Source organism: Phaethon lepturus, unplaced genomic scaffold (assembly GCF_000687285.1).
Source record: "Phaethon lepturus isolate BGI_N335 unplaced genomic scaffold, ASM68728v1 scaffold6929, whole genome shotgun sequence".
In the NCBI taxonomy this organism is placed as follows: domain Eukaryota; kingdom Metazoa; phylum Chordata; class Aves; order Phaethontiformes; family Phaethontidae; genus Phaethon; species Phaethon lepturus.
The window spans coordinates 7,385-26,834 of NW_010565432.1; the positions used below are offsets into that span (position 1 = coordinate 7,385).

At 37.5% G+C, this 19,450-nt stretch overlaps 1 protein-coding gene across 1 annotated transcript in view; it reads right to left on the minus strand.

The window, feature by feature from the left end:
* Positions 1-6,596: 6,596 nt before the first annotated feature.
* RAB3IP (RAB3A interacting protein) overlaps positions 6,597-19,450 on the minus strand; it is a 25,400-nt gene continuing 12,546 nt past the window's right edge. The window contains exons 6-10 of the mRNA XM_010295175.1: positions 15,842-15,970; positions 13,447-13,559; positions 9,809-9,908; positions 9,633-9,702; positions 6,597-6,954 (exon numbers count right to left, since the gene is read on the minus strand). Coding sequence (XP_010293477.1) covers positions 6,872-6,954; positions 9,633-9,702; positions 9,809-9,908; positions 13,447-13,559; positions 15,842-15,970 — 495 coding nt within the window. The 3' untranslated portion in view covers positions 6,597-6,871. The remainder of the gene's footprint in view (positions 6,955-9,632; positions 9,703-9,808; positions 9,909-13,446; positions 13,560-15,841; positions 15,971-19,450) is intronic.

Here is a 19,450-nt window from a genome sequence, read left to right on the forward strand (position 1 = left end):
GCCATCACTTTCCAAAGGGGTACCCAAATAACCAGGCTATTTTAGGGTGCTCTTTCCACAAACATAAATTCAGCCCACAACCAATAAAACATTCCCTCAAACTTTTTGTATTGTCTAAAAATCAGTACTAAACTGATAATTTCCTGACATTAAAAGAGTATGCCAAGAGCTTCCCAGCCGAGTCCAGCTGTTTGTAGTAAAATCTGCATTGAAACATCAGCTATTCTACACAGGGAACAATCCTGCAATAATAGCTTCAGATGTGAAAATGACGCACAGAACACGGTCGGTGTTCCTTAATACCTGCTTGCTGAAAGGACAAATTAATAATGTTTGCTACAAACCCTCACAGCTTGAGGGAGGTGTTTCTGCTTGAGAACTATTACCTGATTTTCATGCAAAGATATTTTACCATTGAAGCCAAAGAGGCCTCAACACCTTACGAGCTCCACTATACAGGCTCAGCAAAAAGTCCAGTTAACTTTGTGGGCTTACACAAAGGTGGTCTTACTAAAGGGGCTGATAGTTCATAAACTTCTTTCATGGTAAAGGACCCCGAGTATTGGTCACTAAACTGTTCCAGATAGTCCAGTTCATTTTGACTGGAACAGACCTGGAGTCATTGATGAAAGCTGCTGGGCCATCAGAGCTACGGACATCAACCTTGGCCACACGGCAGCAACAAACAGGAAAGGGTTAAGGACAAAACAGCTGTAGCTGGCAGAACAGCAGCCAGCCAGGACATACCGCAGCCTAGGGCAGCGGGAAGACCCATAACACTCCAGCTGGTTAGGAGTGAGCTTGTGTCAAGATAGTTTTTCCCCAAACTAACGTTTTCCAGAGAAACAAAACTCATCGTTTAGTATCTTAAATTCCTTATTTCACCTTTTATTCCTGTTTCAATCTCTCATCCTTAAAATGGTATGAGACACCTTTGGGCTCTAAGTGTTTTTTGTTTAATGGCATGTTTGTTCTGTGGCTTTATTTATTTACCAAGAGCCCCAAACTGTATTCAGTGTTACCCATGCAGAAGCACGAGTATACAGAGAGGTGGGGATTCCACTAAAAGACTTCTTTAGATCACAGAGAGCACTGAGACCAAACACACACAATTCAGGCATCTCAATGTACCTTCCAACAATGAAAAAAAGAGAAAACTGAATTTAACAGTGTGACTAGGTCCACCCTCATTCAGTTTCTCAACCCACTGACAACAGAGTAGATTGCTCTGTTGCACAGGGACAGGCAGAAGAGCTAACCAGGAGCTCTGACCACACTTTGACAAGGAGGAAGTTACTGAGTCAAAAATACAAATGTTTTAATTAAAAATATTAATTTCAACAGAAATCATAGAAAAATGTGCAAAGATGAAACCTCTAGTGTAGGAGGAGTGAAATGAGACAGGAAACAAAGACAAGGACTTCCCACAACAGCCACACCACAAGAGAAAAGCCATCTACTTCAATAAGAAAAAGCCAAGGTCAAATCCCAGAGTCATATCTAATCTAATCTGTTTGTTAACTTTTGAAAGTAGTGATCGACAGGAAAGCAAACACTCTCTCATTTTCCTTGAAAACACTCCTTTTTCAGACTGTCCCCTCTCAATATTGCAAATGTGAGTTTATCTTACTCAGGAGCGTCAAAACAAATACGCGCTGTAAGGAACTAAAGCAACAGGGAAAATGGGCTCCTTTTTGCTCATGAATTTCAAATAATCTTACAAAACAGATCTATACACGTGCTTAGCTGCCAGCTGATGCATTTGGAAGCCAAAATGGAAGCGCTGATGAAACGGGGAGACTTCCTCAGTGGCGGCATTCTCCACTTGATGCTGCAGGACTCAGCTTTTTTGTAGCCTTGGAAGACAACATTCTAACACTTCTACAGCTAGTCTCAGAGGCCACCAAGTTAGAACTAGGAGTTCCTTGCTCTTGCCTCATGAGGTGGCATTAGAAAGCCCCCAAGTTGTAGTGCTAAGCTGGAGAGAGGCCATTAGTTAAAGTTGGCCATACGCACTCGGTGAAGCTAACCCCTGCTTGAAAATAACGCAAACCCTGCTTTAGATCAGCTCGCTCCCTTTTCAGATTTACCTATGGTTTAAAAGCAAGATACTAACTACTGCGAGCTGAATGGAAGAATGATTAGCTCTTGTAGCCTTGACGCGTATCTCATCTCAGTGTCTGGATAATGAAATTCACTAACTGCATCCCTCCACGCTGCATGTCGCTAGCGGACCTCTTGTCATATTCCAGTGCTACACAGCGGAACCACACAACATTACTGAAGGAACATAACCTCCCCAAGAGTTTTCCTTATCCTGTGATTAAATGGAATTGACAGGGCGTGTCCCGCTCACGCAGATGTTCTACCAAACTACTTTCTAAAAAGAGTTAAATTAGTAATTCTAGAATTACAATGAGTAATTCTAGCTAAAGACCTCATACAGCTAAAATATCAGAGATACCTTCTACCATCGAAGTATTATTGTCACAAAAGCCAACAGAACTTAGCCCATACTCCCTGGAGAGCCCCGTTTTCCAAGTCAGTTCCTAAAAATTTTTCTGATTATGAGTTTTTATAAATTCATGTCCAATGCTATTTTGAGTATTTAACAGCTATACAGTGCAATACTTGAAGAAATAGCTTGATAAAAGCAAACATTATGTTGCTGAAAGCAAAGCCAAGCAAGTTGGTTAGCTTTTTGATCTCCATGACTTGAAAGTCAACTTAAGAAATGCGGTATGAATTTGTTAAAATCTAGAAACACCACATTTGGTGGCCAGCAGCTCTAGATTGTAGTTCACTGATTTACATTTCTTGGCTTAGATACATTTTCTTAATCAGTGCTGGAGAATCTTTAATTTCCTAGATTGAAAATAAAACTCAAAAGTTAAGAGTTGCCACCTCTCACCAAGGCCAACAGAGTGCTGGGGACAGGGGGAAGAACCCAAACAAACAAAAAACAAACATCAAAACCACATATTTAGCACAATAGAAGTCAAATATAGGGAAACAAAAATTGTCCACATTATTTAAAAATGGAAAAGGTAGTTTCCCAAGTTACTTTGAGATCAGTATCACATGAGTATGATAGATAATAAGGTAACAGAAAGAAAACATACAGAAAGGGAAGTTTGGAGTAGAAAGGTTAATATTTATATAAAAAAACAAAACCATGCAAAGTGTAAATTGGAGGAAGAGAAAATAAATATTTAGTAAAAAAAGTAAAAAATACATAAACCTTTGAACAGCCATTTTGAATCACGTTATGGCAGTGCCTGAAAAATTGTTTTATTATGGAATCTATTAGAAAGTGTATTTTGTGGTAAGAGGAAAGGCAGAAGACTAATGGGACCCACTTGAATGTAAAATATCTTGGGAGAAAAGGCAGGACAGATCCCAGCCAAAAGACAAAAAAAAAAAGTTTAACCTCTCAGAAGGACCCTGACGATACTGCCATTACCACTTTACCAATTATAATCAGGCCATTTCAGAAGAATAATATTAATGGAAAGAAAGCCCTCTTTAACCTGCCATGGTGTGATGGAGCAGGGAGAGAGCTCTCCAACCTCACAAAAATCGCAAAGATTTCAGAAGTGATAAATCGCAAGGAGACCGCCGCCATTTCCCGGTTTTTCTTCCTGGCAATCCCCAGGCGGTACTGCAGGCTCTGCTGCGTCCACCCTTCCATTTGTCTTCTGGCCGAAGCACGAAGGGAAAGGCACTGCAGAGCATCTGTCCCATTTGTACTACTACATTCTGGTATCGCACTACACAACAGCTTTGTGTAAATAGAGCTTTGGGGCTCTCTTTCTCTTCCTTCCTTCTTCAGTTAACCCCAAACAATTACTGTAATTTTCCTGCCACCAGAAATTGTTAAGACTCTCTCTTTAAAACTTGACTCTTACCTTCAAAGAACTGCTGCAAGGCCTCATTTTCTCCCACCACATCCATGAAAAGCCAGTAGAAGTGTTTTGCTTTCCTACTGCTTGAAGAATCCCACTGAGAAAAACACACCGTCTCCCTTCCAGATGATTATGAACATGCCGAGGAACACATCATGTTTGCGTCGGAGGTTTCAGTGACTTTGTCCCAGCTGATTTCATCCCTCTTCAACTAGGGAAGGGGCTATGCTTAAACTCTGCTACACGTACAGGAGAATCTGACAAGGCTTTTGAGGCAAGATGGTGATGTGCGTTCTTCCGTTCAGTGTGGCTAATGTTCTTGTTGTAAGGACCTTTGGTCCCAGTACTAACCATAATTACACATGCGCAAGAAATGCAGCAATAAAAAATACTTATCTTGTCTCTGTACTTTCACACAGGTGATGTAATTAATACTACTGATGAAAGCAAAAGTAATCAAAAATGCAAGAGCAAAGCCATCACCAGTTTCACCGTCTGCACTATCCCATTTAAGCAGCTGAGCGTCAAACTGTCCAATTGCTCTAAAAAAAATCCTCACAGCAGAGACCATCCATCCACATTACTATTAGTAACAAAACTAAACTGCAGATTTAGTCTAAGGTAACATTGAAAAAACATCCGGGAAAGCTGAACATTGAAGGTCTTTCAAGGCTAGTAGCAAAGCCTATTTCACTTCCTTTAAATTGATTTTTATACACTGAAAGTTGCCCGTTCTGTCACCCCTAAGCAAAGAGCAGAAAAATATTCAGACATTTTGAGTAGGCAACTGTAAGAGGCATTTGCTTGTGAATGTAAGCTTCAGTGAAGTTAAGAAGTCTCGAATAAGGCCATTTTCTGAAGTAGTTCTATTCACCAGACAAGTAACTCTTGCACAATTTTTATAAGCCCCAGAGGCTCACAGTGATGCAGGTTTCTCAGGAGAGGTAGCTTATACTAAAAATACAGAAAAGCCTTTTGGGGGAGGGACTTGAAGAAGCAAGCCCATCAGTATTTACAAGACATTGACATAATTGAGCCAAACCGTCATCACCACGGAGATACACTGGGTACATCTTCGTAGTCCCCAGTACAAGGAAAATCACCTCAGCATAATAAACTTTAGATCCCACTGATGGCTTGACACTGGCATGCGTAGAAAGGACCCTTCTCTCTGCTTGAATGAGCAACACTTGTGAGGATTATTAAGTCAGAATAGCAGCAGCTACCATTTAACTATGGTTAGCTAATCCTGGAAACAGCTTGATTTCATTGTGTAAACTAAGGATTAACAATCATTTAGGAAACATTTATGAGCCTAAGATAAAACATAGTACCAACAAACACAGTTTGTTTTCTACCACTGAGTAAATCCATATTTCCTTAGTATTATGGAAATAATAAACAACCTTTTAACAAGTGATGGTTAGAATTCTTCCAGGTTTTTACAGGAGGAACTAGTAATATGAGATTGATAAAAATATGTCATCAGTACTGAAATAGGCCAGGCTGGACGTCATTACTAGTAAAATACTTAGGTTCAGTTGTTTGTTTTAATCTTAACATTGAAATGTCTCATCAAAGACAAGCTTGCAAAGTGTTTTCAGGCATATATACATGAAACGCAACACAAGTACAGTACTAAATTTCACTGCTCAATCTATTTACTTTTGTAAAAACAAAGAACACTCCCATCACAGTGATGAATAGCATTATTTTTGTTCTGCGTCAAACAAAAGAAATCTGTATCCACTGAGATGCCTCTTGTTCAAGAACCAACTATATCAACTTGCCTTTACTTCTAATATTTGTCAGTTCACCTGCCAATGCTTTGATCTTATCTGTAATGGATAAAAGGCTGTCACAGGACCAAGACCTAGTGTTTCTCCAAAAGGGCTTTTACATAGCAAGTCTACCACATACCCACAACTATTACATCCCTGTAACCTAATCAACTGTCTGCTTTCAGCTTAGACTATGCTCAGGGAAAAAGGACCACTTGAAGTGCATAAGTAGCACTTGAACAGGAAAAAGCATCTTCCTTTAGAAGCCATGATCCATTTTTGGGGTTCTCTTTGTAGCAAATTGTGTGTGTGAAGAAACTGCTAACATGATATGGAAATTATTATCAGCATGTTAAAGAAATCACGTAATGGCTATATTCCAGTTTCAAGGACAGCTGTGGGAAAGAGATGTATAAAACATTGGAAACTGGAAATCCCCAAAAAGCAGGGGGGGGAAGAACATTTAAAAAGAATGGAAAAACTCTAATGAAAGAAAATTAGAGGGGAGGAAAAAGTTTTTAGCAGTCAGATAGGGGTCAGGAGAGATTTCTAACCAAACAGTAAACAAGGTATGTTCCTTGATGTTTGAAAAGCACCCTACTTTAGAGAGAAGAGACCTAGATTTATTACACTGTTGACTCTTCACTATGTATGTTTCTCTTCTTACATTGTTTAGAAAAGAAAAATACAGGAAAGCAACATTTCAAAGAATTTCAGGTTTTCCTAATTGTCTGTTAACTATGTTGGCATACATGCCTAGAGAGATACATACATGTACCTAAGCACTACAATTAAGAAAGTGTCAGGCATTTATTCCCTTCGTCATAACATCATCTCAGCTTTACATTTTGGCATGACTTATCAGGGAGGTTCACATCATTCTGCATCACAAAGAACAGAATACAGACACTGCTTCAGACTAACACTTTAATCAGAATTTTTGTTTTTAAATCTAAATTACAATCACTAATACACCTGCAAGTGCCTACCACATTTGTTCAACTAAGTATTATATGTATGCATATACAGCATAGGTCAGTTTAAAACAATCACAGTACTTCTTAGTGCAATCTGCAAAAGGAGAAAGATCTTGGACCCACTTTGTGGAAATAAATATTAAGTGACAAAAAAATTCAGCAATTTTAGTTATGTATATTCAATGAAGTTCATGCATGCGCAAAAGATTTAGAGCTCTTCTTTGTAATAGCCAAGTTTTGCTAGTGACATCTCTCTCCTCAGCTGCATAACTTCCCAGAACATCTGATCCACTAAAAAAAAAAAGACAGAAATATCATTGAAATAAAATATTAATTCAGAATGTTTAACTGATGTATACAGGCTGCCCCACTGTACATCAGTTTACGGGAACTTTAGGAGTAACAAACATTTAGTAAAACCAGAATTAGTATGTGCGAGGGCTATTTGTGCTTGGTTGTGACAAAATTTGTTAAAGTATTTATTTTAAAAATTCTAAATGATGGTCCTATAAAAAATTCCCCAAATTTTAAGATTATTTCTATTTAAATTGGGGAACAAAAATACATCAGTAGTTCTTGTCAGGTTCAATTAATTGCTGTTTCTCATTTTAATTGCCTTGCCCCTTGACTCATTTTCTGTAAAATAAAAGAGTGCAAGAAGAAAAAAGTAGAACCTGTTCCATCACAGAATCTGTAATTTTGTTATAATTTTTTCCATTTGTAATCTTTCTTACTCCCTCTTTTTTCTACCAGTAATCTGCCAGCAACAATAAACTGGGAAGGAAAAACACTTTTTTTTTAATTTCATCTGTATTTTGCTAAACTTGATAAGCCTAATGCATACCTTAAGCTTCTAGGTGCCACAGCAATACAAATCAAAATTACTGAGCATATAATTATGTAAGACAAAAATAATTTGCATGCAGTCAAGATCAAGATGTAGAATGACTACAAAGATCATTAACCTGAGCAACAAGTACAAAGTCTTCCCTACCATAATTCAAAAATCGCTTTTGTAAAAGTGACCTTTGTCTCAAAAATCACGTGACGCATGAGCAGAAATACATGCAACAAATTATGCAGAATTATCATGACTGCCTACATTCTTCTAAAGGTTTTGTTGAATATTTACATAAAGCTACAAATGCAAATTCCATGCTTTTAACGGTAAAGATGACAACTGAGCTGAAACACCAAGCTCAAGTTTCTTCTCATAATGCTGAAAATTTTATTTGATGAAAAAAATACCAACTTAATTTCTTTATCTCAATAGCAAGGTAAACGTTTTAGTTGAAACTGTATAGGCCCTTTTGATCAAATAAAAGCTGTTTAACTATAAACCAAATGAAAACTTAAATAACATTTTCACAATCTTCTGCAATGGTAGTACATCAGTAAAAATCACCACCATCTGAAGGTTTTATTAAACATAATTTAGTGTATGAAATAGGTGAATGCCATGAAAATACTTCCCTTTGACAAGAAAAGCTAACAGCATTATTTTTGTAAGGAATACTATTTATCATCTCAGGAATACTTCAGGTTAGAAATAGAAACAAAAGATTTGGGTGTAACTAAAATACTGAGCTCTTGAAATTGGGAAACATCAGAAGAGATGACTATAGGTGAGGCAGATCAAAGTGGAGCTAATTCTAGCCAAATTCTGGATGAAGCCAATCCACACAGAATCAAAGACTGGAAGAATAAAAGGAACAGACATCCATAAACATTACAACGCTGTTTCACTCTACTTTCAACAAAGTGAAACCGATTTTTTAAATTAATTATTGACACAGGCCTAATGAAACTTCTCTGCAATCTGTGCTTAGCAAATCCAGGAGCCTAGGTGATATGGTCTGTTTCCAAAAAAAAAACCAACCCACAAAAAAACACCCTTGGACCAAAGGCTGTTGGGCAATATTCTTTGATCTGGACAGGAAATACAATCACATCAATTGTGTACAGTTTAAACACAACCAAATCATCATAACTTTCTTTCATAGTGATAAACAGGTTAAACAGTCTTGCAAATGAAGACCAATCACTACAACTCCAATATACAATATATTTTTAAATTCCAGACTAGGTATATAGTGCATACATTTCATAACTGTCTTCTTTTATATGGACATACTGAAACCGAATAGCACAGTTAAGCAAATTTTCGAATTACTGTGCAGACAGAGTTTAAATAGGCAGTTGTTGGATATGCTATTCTGACAGGAACAGAGCAACTGGGTATCTCTGGTGGGAGGAAAAAAAAAAATCAGCCTGAAGCAATGGCAGTAAAAAACACATTTCCCACTTGGGGTGGGGAGTAATCAAGCCTTACATTGTCAGATACATTTATAACCAGAGCCTTGATCAAGAGACCTTGCCATGCCACAGTAATGACCGACACCTCACTTAGCTGCACTCAGATGAATGATTACAGGATGGTTTCCTGTTTATTTTTTACAATTTAATCCAAAATATTGTCATCCTTCCCAGTTCTCCCTGCAAGATAGTCTAACAAGAAAGACTGTCTGCATTCTCAAAGCATACAATGAGAAGACACACCAAAACACCAAGTGAAAAAGAAAAAATGGCCCAGATCAAATCAAACTGAAGGGTTTTTGGTCTAAAATACCTTCATATTCTGTGAAAGAGCCATTATTTTTTAATACTGTGTGGAAAAACTGTGACTAACACCTCCCATTACAGAATTTTTCATAACATTTCTTACTGAATAACATAAGGAGTCTTTAGATGGACTAAAAATCACTGCTTTTTAATTTGTTGTTGTTAAAAAAACCCCAACTTTGTTGGAGGGTGAGCTATCACCAAATTCTCCTAATTACAACAATGAGTACCAACAGATAGCTCTCCTGTAATATCAGGTCACTGCTGTTGTGCACAGATAGCAAGTTTTAGGCACATGCACTATGCAAATTTCTATTTATATATGCCAAATACCATTTCCTACTCACCATCTTGCTGCTTCAACAGTCCTTGCTGGATGTATCGAATATATGTAAAGAAGTTACACACAGAAGTGATCTGAACCCATGTAAAAATAATGGTGGTTAATATCATTTCGTATAACAGCATGGAAAAATAACTAAATAACTACTACTCAAAGTGACATCATAGTAAATCTACTTACTCTGTAACGACAGAAAGGAGAAATGTAGTAATAATTGCTTGAATCTCCTAATTTGATTCTATGCTTGCATGACTTGCTTTGTCCACTGAGAGCACATTTCCTACAAAATATAAAGTTTCCACGATTTAATAAACAAATCTAACATTAATGTCTAAACACCTGCATATGTTTAAGGTGTTGATATAATTGCTTCATATTGGCACAGATACCCCAAGTGTCTGCTTTCGTTTTACAAGCTGCAATTATTATATTATGTTGTCAACTACTTTAGTTCCACAAGGACTATTTTTGCTTCAATACCAGTGCACCGTGATGCATTTCTGATTTTTAAAACTTCCTTCAGCTCTGGTCATGTACTTCCACATTCATTAATTCAAGTCAGCTTGACAACTCTGGAACAGTAGGAGTTCTTTAATTAACCCTCTATATGTGAAATAAACGTTTAAATTATCAGTTGATGCCAACATTTAAACAATTTTTTTAAAATTCTGCTTGATGTTGCATTTCACCATAAAAAATATCAGCTCTACAGAATACCAGTCAATTCTCTGAACCTCTCTCAGATGCATTCTAATACCAGCTTTGCATTTATGCCCAAATGGAAATAATATTTTATATTCAGAGTACAAAATAATTTGAGACAAAGGAAAACAGGCTGTCTGGCAGTAATTCTTTCCATTGCCATTATAAAGAGTGGCAGTAAAACAATAAAGTTTACTCCTTCTGGTGTATTGCAAGTATGTCGTATTCAGGAAGGAGGAAAAGTCAGTAGCCAGTAGTCACCATGCATTCTTCCCCCAAAAAAAAAACAATTCAGGAAAAGGCAAAGAATTCTTAAAAATTCCCTCCAACATTATCTAGGAAAAGATGGTTTGAATCTCTTAAAGAAGCTGCTATGAATACAATCTTAATAAATGTAAATAAAACTGGAATTTAATTTATTTGGAATTTCTATATCACCGCATCTCAGATTAACTGGGTTGTCATGGCATTCACTGTTTCATTGATTTTAAAAGCTTCTGGCTCGTCTCCCTTCCATTTCTACCTCACAAAATTAGGCAGTCTAAGAACAAGCAGCCTTTGAAAAGTGAAACAAAAATTACTAAGCTTCTGAGGTTCTTAACAGTGGCTCAGAGGCCTTTTAAATAGCCTGCAGCTGGTCCACAGAACCATGTAAGACAGGAGAAAATTGAAGAGTATATATGATTTTCCATAGCAATTTATGAGGACTGACAGCAGTCCATTGATCCAAGAAATCCTATAGTAGCTGGAGCAAGCTGATTGCAATTTCAGTCAAGCTTTTGTGAGAAGACAGACAGCCTTTCAGTGCTAGGAAAATAAAGCCCTTTTTTCCTTCTGGCTGTAGAATTACCTTCTATATGTTATCTTCCATCACACCAGGTTAAATGCTGGCATGACAGTTACTACTACTGACTCAGTTCTGCACTGTACAGCACACATAGCACTTTGTTCCCCATGGGGATGATTATTCAAATCCTGCAGGGAAACCCAGCTGTCTTACATTAAGGTAGCACTTACTACACACCATCACAGGCACCATTCAATAATTCCTGTATATCAAGAACCTTTCTTCACTATTATCACTGCTTAAGAAGCCTTCTGCTCCTTAATTTGCTGTTGGGCTATTACCCACTATTTTATGCATCTGTTCCCCCATCCCCCAGGTAATTGTGCAATAAAATAATTCCTTTAAAAACATTGCTCTAGTGTTTGTTATTATTTATTTACAGTTTGTCTGTATTTTGTTACCTATTTAAGAACATGGTTTCAATAAAAATAGCACTTTGCAACTTATAAAAGATGTGAAACTGCTACTCTGATTCAGTGAAAACTGGAACACCTGTTTCCCATTCAGTGCCAGTAATTATACATAAGGCAAAGAATATTTGCTGTCAAATTACACCTAAATACTGCATATTCCTTACCTATTACTTATCTACAAGCAATACCACAAAAGTTTTTGTCACTACATGACAGCAGGAAAAGGGAGAAAGGAGTACGCCTGGCCTTTTGATACATCTAATGTAACTAAATTACAATTTGTGCATAGGCATCTCAAAACATTAATCTATACCTAGCCAACTATTTAAGGATTATGTAAATTCTAATTAAAAATTTATCTTACACTGGAGAAAATAGGTTAAAATCTCATGAAACTTCTGAATGATGCAATTGAGTTTCCTTTTTCTGAGTAAATATTTCATATGTCAAGAGATAGGGCAGTTGCTTGAACCACAATGATTTTAACTCAATTTGCCAATTGCTCTTTAATGACACATGACTTGTTTCAGTAGCTCCTGGCCATCCAGATTCTCTACTGCATTCATGGAACACAGCTTACAGTGGTGTATCTTGGACTTGGAATCACCACCCCTTCAGTAGCTCCACTATTGGTGGTGGGCCCATCTGATGAGGCTCATCAGATGGGGTTACAGCTCAAAGAGCATGTTTTCTGGTGACCCAAGTAAACTGAAGAATATATGAATGCCTGAATTTTGTGGGCTAGAAAGAATCAAAGACCAAGTCATAAAACACAGTTTTCTTTTTATACAGCTTCTTTAAAGAGAAAGTTAAAGTTTTTGAAATACTTTAAATGTATTTTCTCTTCCACTCAAAAATAGAGGAAAAACCCCCAAGCACTCAAACGCAACAATAAAGAAAAAAAAAAAACACACCACAAAACTTAAGAGCCAGGTCAAAACATTTTGATGCAAGTTTTCTACCAGAAAATTGAGCTCCAACAAAACAAATGTTACAGAGAGAACTGTCAACTTGTCCAAAATCTCCAACAGAAAAGTCAAGGCTTTATCAAGATTTGGAAGGCTTCAGATTAACACTGACCTTGCTTGCTTAATCCTGACATACAATAAAGCATACTACAAATCCCTCCCTTCGTCTCCACATCCATCAAAGCCCCAGTGCCTCAGCCAAGTCCTTTCCACCTAACTTCAATGTCTCTATCAGTACCTGACAAATCTTGCTTCAGATTCCTCTAGGCCCATTCCAAAATTTCTAAGATAACCTTCCTGTCATTCAAGTATACTTCCCGCTTTAGGTTCAAACTCACCTTCACCTTCATTCCTGCCTCATTGCATTCCTCCTGCTCAAATGCAGAGGATTTACTCTATAAACGTCCTCTCAAATCCTTCAGCTACCTTTGTCAGTGCACTGTGTGTGTCCTAAATTTCTTATGCCACAAATATTCTACATGTCCATTATTCAGCCTGCACTACTTCAATACCTATTTCTTTCATAATGCTTTCCAGGTGATAGCCCCTAGTTCAAAAGCACCTGTTTTAAGTATCAAGATGGTCTCCTCCAAGGAAGTGAATGTTACTTTTGCAGTCAATGCATCATAAGTGAAGTGAACAGCTCTCCCAAAAAGGGCATTTGTCTTAAAGGTTTGTTCTATATTAGTCTTTTTTAAAAGTTGAATTTACTAATTGCTTACTTTCCTCATAAAATTTTGTAACAGCAATCTTGAAAACTCAGATTTTAGGAAATTAAGTTTAATATAGACAAATTTGACTGAGGTGATCAGCTGATAACTCTTGGATTGAGAAAACTGCTATCTCAAATGAGTCAAGATTCCCACTCTGTCTGTTAGCTTAACATACTTTGGTCCCCCACATTCGACTGCAGAAGCTTTCACAAATCGAACAGGTTGCAAGCCAACAGGTTCAATGCTCAGAGTGTTGTTTTCAACAGCTTCCAGAACAGCTGAGGCCAACTGCAAGAGAAATTTAGAAAGCAGTTAAAAACAGCTCTGCATTATCCATTGCCTCAAAGCAGTGACATATTTCTTCTTCTGTAAAGTTAGGAACACCAAAAAAAAAAAAAAATCAACTGACCAAACAGAAATTCAATTACAAATGAGATTTTGCTTTCATCGTGAACAAGAGGTCCCATTTCCAGGCTCCTGTTTAAATTCTGCAAATTATTCTCCAAATAACCCTGCCCTCCCTGAGGCAAGATAACTGCCTTTACAGTCAGGAATGTAGTCAAGCATGTTTAAAATGCTAACTGTATTTTCAGTCATTCCTCACAAGCCCAAATAGCACATCCATTTGTACCTGCAATGTTCTTCTCAGAGACTGGATATGGCAAAATTTTATTTTTAAAAATTGCTCTATTTTTATTGCGTCCTATGGAAACACAAAATGGTGCAGCATGCTTCCTTATCTTGCAAAAAACAAATATTATGTCACTGGTTTTCAGCCAAAGACAGCTTTAGAAAGGTGTTTAAACAAGTAACACTGAACAATATATAGAAAAGCCAATATAACATATAGAAAAGCCAGCTGCAACTTTCAAACACTAGTCTGGTTAAATGATCATCTTCAGGAAACAAAGTGCAACTTTCTTCAGGCTTTTTATGTTAATTCTTTATAAACACACAATCATAACACATTAGAAATACGCTTATTTTGCTTGATTGGACTCAACACGTGCCCAAGACTACTGTTTAAGAATGGACAAGTAATAGCCATTACTTGATTTAAAAGAAGGTGCAATTTATATTAGCGAAATACCTCTGTGCCAAGGTTCCTTCCTATTGAGTAATAAAGATATTTTTCTACTGTACTTTGAATATTTTAAAAACAGAATGTTACTATTAAAGTAGTTCATATGAAATACTCTTTCTCTGCCATGTCCCAAAAGCAAAACAAAACACCACACATACACAAGAGGCTACTGAGAGTTAATGCAGTTATCTGAATGACTGAAGTATTACATTTCCAATTATACAAAAGAGAATAGATGTATGGTTTATTGTTTGGTTTAACTGCACATTAGTATATTGATATTCAAGTGAAAACAAGTTGGTCACTGTGCACAGCATCTGGAAACAGTAACCGATATAACTGACAAGTGCTTGAAGCCTGATTCTCTCCTTAAGCAGAAATACAAATCTACAGTAATTATATCACCACTGAAGCAGAAAAACACAAAATGAACTTGCTGAGAAAGACAACAGGATGGCCTACTTACACATACTGCAGAAGCAATTTAATTCCCATAGTAACCAAGTAAACTTTTTAGTGGGAGAGGTTCATATGATGCTGTACACCAACCATAATGAACTGATACATAATTAACGAAAAGATCGCGCATGCTTACAGCCAGCAAGTAACAGTAGATGAAAAGCATAGGAAAAGAACATGAAAACAACAGATAAACATTATGAGAAAAACAAACATTTTCCATGCGAGTTGTTTAATTTTATTGGGGAAAAAATATATAAATTCTGAGGGCTTTAAAATTTGTTAATTTAATAAAGATCTAAGAATATGGCCCCTTTCTCCTAGAGACTGATACCACAACTACAGCCTGTAAATGTTGCTTAAGAGCAAAAACTAAGTAAAGCAGTTGGAATAAGTGGAATCAGCTCCACATTATTCCCAGGAGAGGTAAAACTCCAGTCTTTCCTCTGAATGGGAGAGTGTGCTGGAATAACACAAGGAAAAAAGTCTCACAATTCATTTCACCTAAAACCACATCCCCAAACTTCCCCTGTCGAATCACATCAAATCCCAAAGTCTAATTCTTGTTAACATAAACGTCTCCAAGAAAACACCCAGGCCGTGCTTGCAGCCTGCTCTGACTCATGAGAGAAAACTGTCCACAAAATTAAATATATTGGTCTCTGCTGCCCCCTATAGAAACAAGAGAGTGACAGGACGGTATTTCTACAAAACAGTATCTTTGAAATGTAGGAAAAAACCCACCATCCATTCCTACAAACATCAGATTCTGCCAGACAGGAGTAACATCTGAAGGAGTAGACCTAAAAAGACCATAGCTGGTCACACACGGCAAAGAAAAAAAAAAAAAAATCATCATTTCAATACTCCAGACTAAACTTCAGCACTTCACTGTAAACTGTCAACACTCTAATGAAACAAAAATGGTTACATTTCATACAAAAACATTTTTAATACAGATTATTGGATTCATGTAACATATTTAAGGGAAAAGGGTCAGTGACCACATTTAGACTATTTCCCTTACCTCACTTTTTGAGAAGGTTAGACATGGAAAAATATCTTCCCGATAAATTTTGTCCAAGAAAGGACATGTTCTGTCCATAGTAGGCTCATCCTTCCAAGATCTGAATTCATTGTACAAAGATAGGTCAGCCTAAAACACAAAGATTCACATATTTTAGTACTGCAATTATCATACTAGTGTCTATCATTTGCAAATATCCACAGGTAAACAACGAGCATTAAAACTAAATGTTTTCCATTGCACTGTGAAAGAATGCTATTGTGCCCCAGCTATGAACACCTTCTTAAATCCACTTTCCTAAGACTGCAAATATAAGCAAATCAAAACATATCATTTTAAAGACACAGACGTAATGCATTCACTGGTCACCGCAACACCAGGGACAAGCTAATTACCTCTCCCACATTTCCTAAGCTTCCTGGATAGCTTTGAAAAATGTAACCAATTGCTCAATAGAAAAAAATCCAAAAATTAATTTTCTTCTTGATGCATTTTCATTACAGTATTTTAGCCCATATCCATTTCTGTGAGTTATAGAAAAGCAGAGAAATCTAAAGAAAACTGCAATCCTAGACATGTTGAACGTGCGACCTGCATCTGAATATAACACACTGCTAAACAGTCATTTAACACACTAAATAATACTAACACAGGAAAACAGGAATTCAATATACAAATCAATTAAAACTATATACTTATCTTTAATTTTTCATCTTTATGCCCCAACTCTCTCCTACACCATGCTACAATAGGAAGGCAAAAATATTCAATGGGCATGATTTATGAGCCTACTCCCCCACAGCTCCTCTAGTCAATGGAGAAATACTAAAACAACCCATTAAATCACACCAGGAGTAAGCATGCTGTGTTAGGAAGAGTTGGTTTTACCCGCTTTGAAAACAACTTGCTTTGTCATCTCCATATTGAGATCAGTTTAGCAGTGGGAAAGCACCTACCCAGTCTGGCATTCAGGAGACTGGTACTAGGTTGCTATTAAAATCCACGTTTATGTTATGGGACAGCCTGTCCTGTGGGCTGGCTACCCACCAACAGCTCAAGCACACTGAGGTACTCCCAGACCACATCACCTGGTTTAGGGTTACTTGAGAAGATCCGGTTTGTGGGCACCAACACTCTTCAAGGCATGAACCAAGCAGAGTGCAGACAAGTGCTTCCAGTGCATACTCTTAATCCAGCGTAAAAGACTAATGCCAGTCCCCAATGGGATACGCAACACTATCTGCAGACTGGTTTTGACATTTGCCGATACAGACTTCGGCACCTCTCCCCTCCAACTGGTTGTTAAATCACTTTCTCGTACTATAGCAGACCTATACTCCTAAGACAAAAACCTATAGGAAGGGATGTACGCTGCAGGCCAAAGATAAGCCACAATGTGATTTTTAAATTTTTTAATATTAAAAACAAATAATATAATGACAAAGGAAAAATAACATGTTAAAAATTAAAATAATTGATTTTTACACTGCTTTGAACAAACCTCTTTCAATCTTTTGTTTTTTCCCCATGCATTACCCCTCCTCTGAGCTCCCAGCACTTCACCATTCTTTTACATATGCATTTTGGGGAGTTCTTTTGTCATTGGCAGGGGGGAGGTGTCTTGGGAAAAAAGCTGCAAAAGTTAGACTGGCAAATTTGTTTTCCATTAGAGCTACTTGCCTTACACTCAGGTACAATCAGGAACAACCATCTTAATTAACCTAGTCTATAAATGTTCTGGTTGCTAAGATGCCAACCTCATTGTACAACTGAAATTTAATAGGTGTAACTTGCTCCCTAAAGGAACACTTCCCATACCTTAAAACCTATCTCAGGTCTGGCTTTAAATTGAGGTATTTAAAAAGAGATAGCAGGAGGGAAAAAGCAGCCATTTTTCATCTGTACTATATGATTCTAAGAATCTAAGAGATGTGTTTCTTATTAATTCGGTTATTTTCTAGATTTAACTTAATTTTCCACAAACCTGCAATTTATAAAGAAGCTGCCTTGAAAAAACTGCTCAGTAAATATAGCTTGATGCTCTTCCTTTTCAGTCTGTGTGCTACATGTGTATCTCCTCCCTGACTTTACTTGGGCTTTCACTAGATCAAAGTTTTGATTACCTGCAATTAAATATACAGCCAATTGTAATAATAATTGCAGTTAAATTTTTTATGTTTTCATTTTACAGTAAAATACAACATCAGAGAAACATTTCAGTTCTTTGAACAACACTGATGCATTTATCAGCATTTATACTGAGTGGATGCTACCTGCCTGCCTAAGATGCAGGCAGCTATTCAGCTTGCCTAAATCCTGTTAATACCTGAATTAATTAGACGTGTCTACTTATCCCAGTGGTTACTCCCACATGCTAGGAAGTATTTCTCTGGGATGTTGGCATGTTTCTGGCTCCACTGTAATTTAGGGTAGACAGATAGCCACTCTTAACTCTGCCTACATTCAAAAAAAACCTGAGAGTTGACAAGTATTACACCCAGCTCCATCCAACATCTCAAAATGCAAAGCTCTGCGTGGTAGACTCTCTATAGGGGTCCAAAGCTATATTCCCCATGCCACAAGGCCACTACATACCCCTCAGCAAGGGTACTCTCAGTCTCCCTTTTGAAGCAGTCTCACTCAAAATCAGAAGAATGACATGCAAAGGGAAACCTAGCTCAGTAGCAAGAACATGTAGCAAGAAGGGGCAGAACTAGGGTTTTAGACCCAGCTCCCACAAATGCAAAAACCTTTGCCTTAGACCAACAATAAACAAAACCACAAAGCATTGGATAACAAAAGCAGTAGGGAAGGCATATCCCCTGTGCTTAAAACAATGTCCTAACCACCATGCCAGAGACAGTCTTGCTTTCTTCACCCCATGTTGCACTCCATTAACATATTCCTGCTCAGAAGCGAGATAGACTCAGTCCCAGAGGGTGGAAAATCCGTGTGTTTCTTACTGATTCCCTAGGCTGTCAGTGGAAGAGAGAGTCACCTGTTTTAAGAAGCCTCAACTAGCCTTGAAGTATCTCCTTATGCAGCCAACAGAAAGGAGACTGAATTAAAAAAAAAAAAAGTGTCAGGACCTTCTGCAGCATGTCCTTCACATTCACCACTTTCTCTCCACAAGAAATTGAGGCAGAACAGGTTTCTCCCCTCTCCCGCTCTTGCCCAACACTTAAAAAATTGAGTCATGACTCGAGTGTGATGCTTAGAAAGTAAGTGGATTCCATCCCAGCTTCCCCCTTTTGTTTGCATCTTTCTGAAGAGCAACAAGCATTCAATTTTAATAAGGAAAACATCCTGGATACCACTGAAAGTGGGCAGGCAGGATGTAAAGTTTTGGGGGGTTTTTTTGGGTTGGTTTTTTTTTTTTGGAAGTCCAAGTATGAGAAACAAACTGGAAAATGCCTTTATTTTCTAGATTTACAGTAAAATGGTGTATAGTATAAACGCACTTGACTACTGGCAAAACAAACTATAAAAATGGCCACTGTGTAAATCACATTAAAGATCCAGTTAGCTTGTTACCCCTCTGACAATGGCCAGCAGAGAGCTGGCCTGCAGTGCAGTACGAGAGGAAAGAGGGATGGGTCTTCCTTTTAC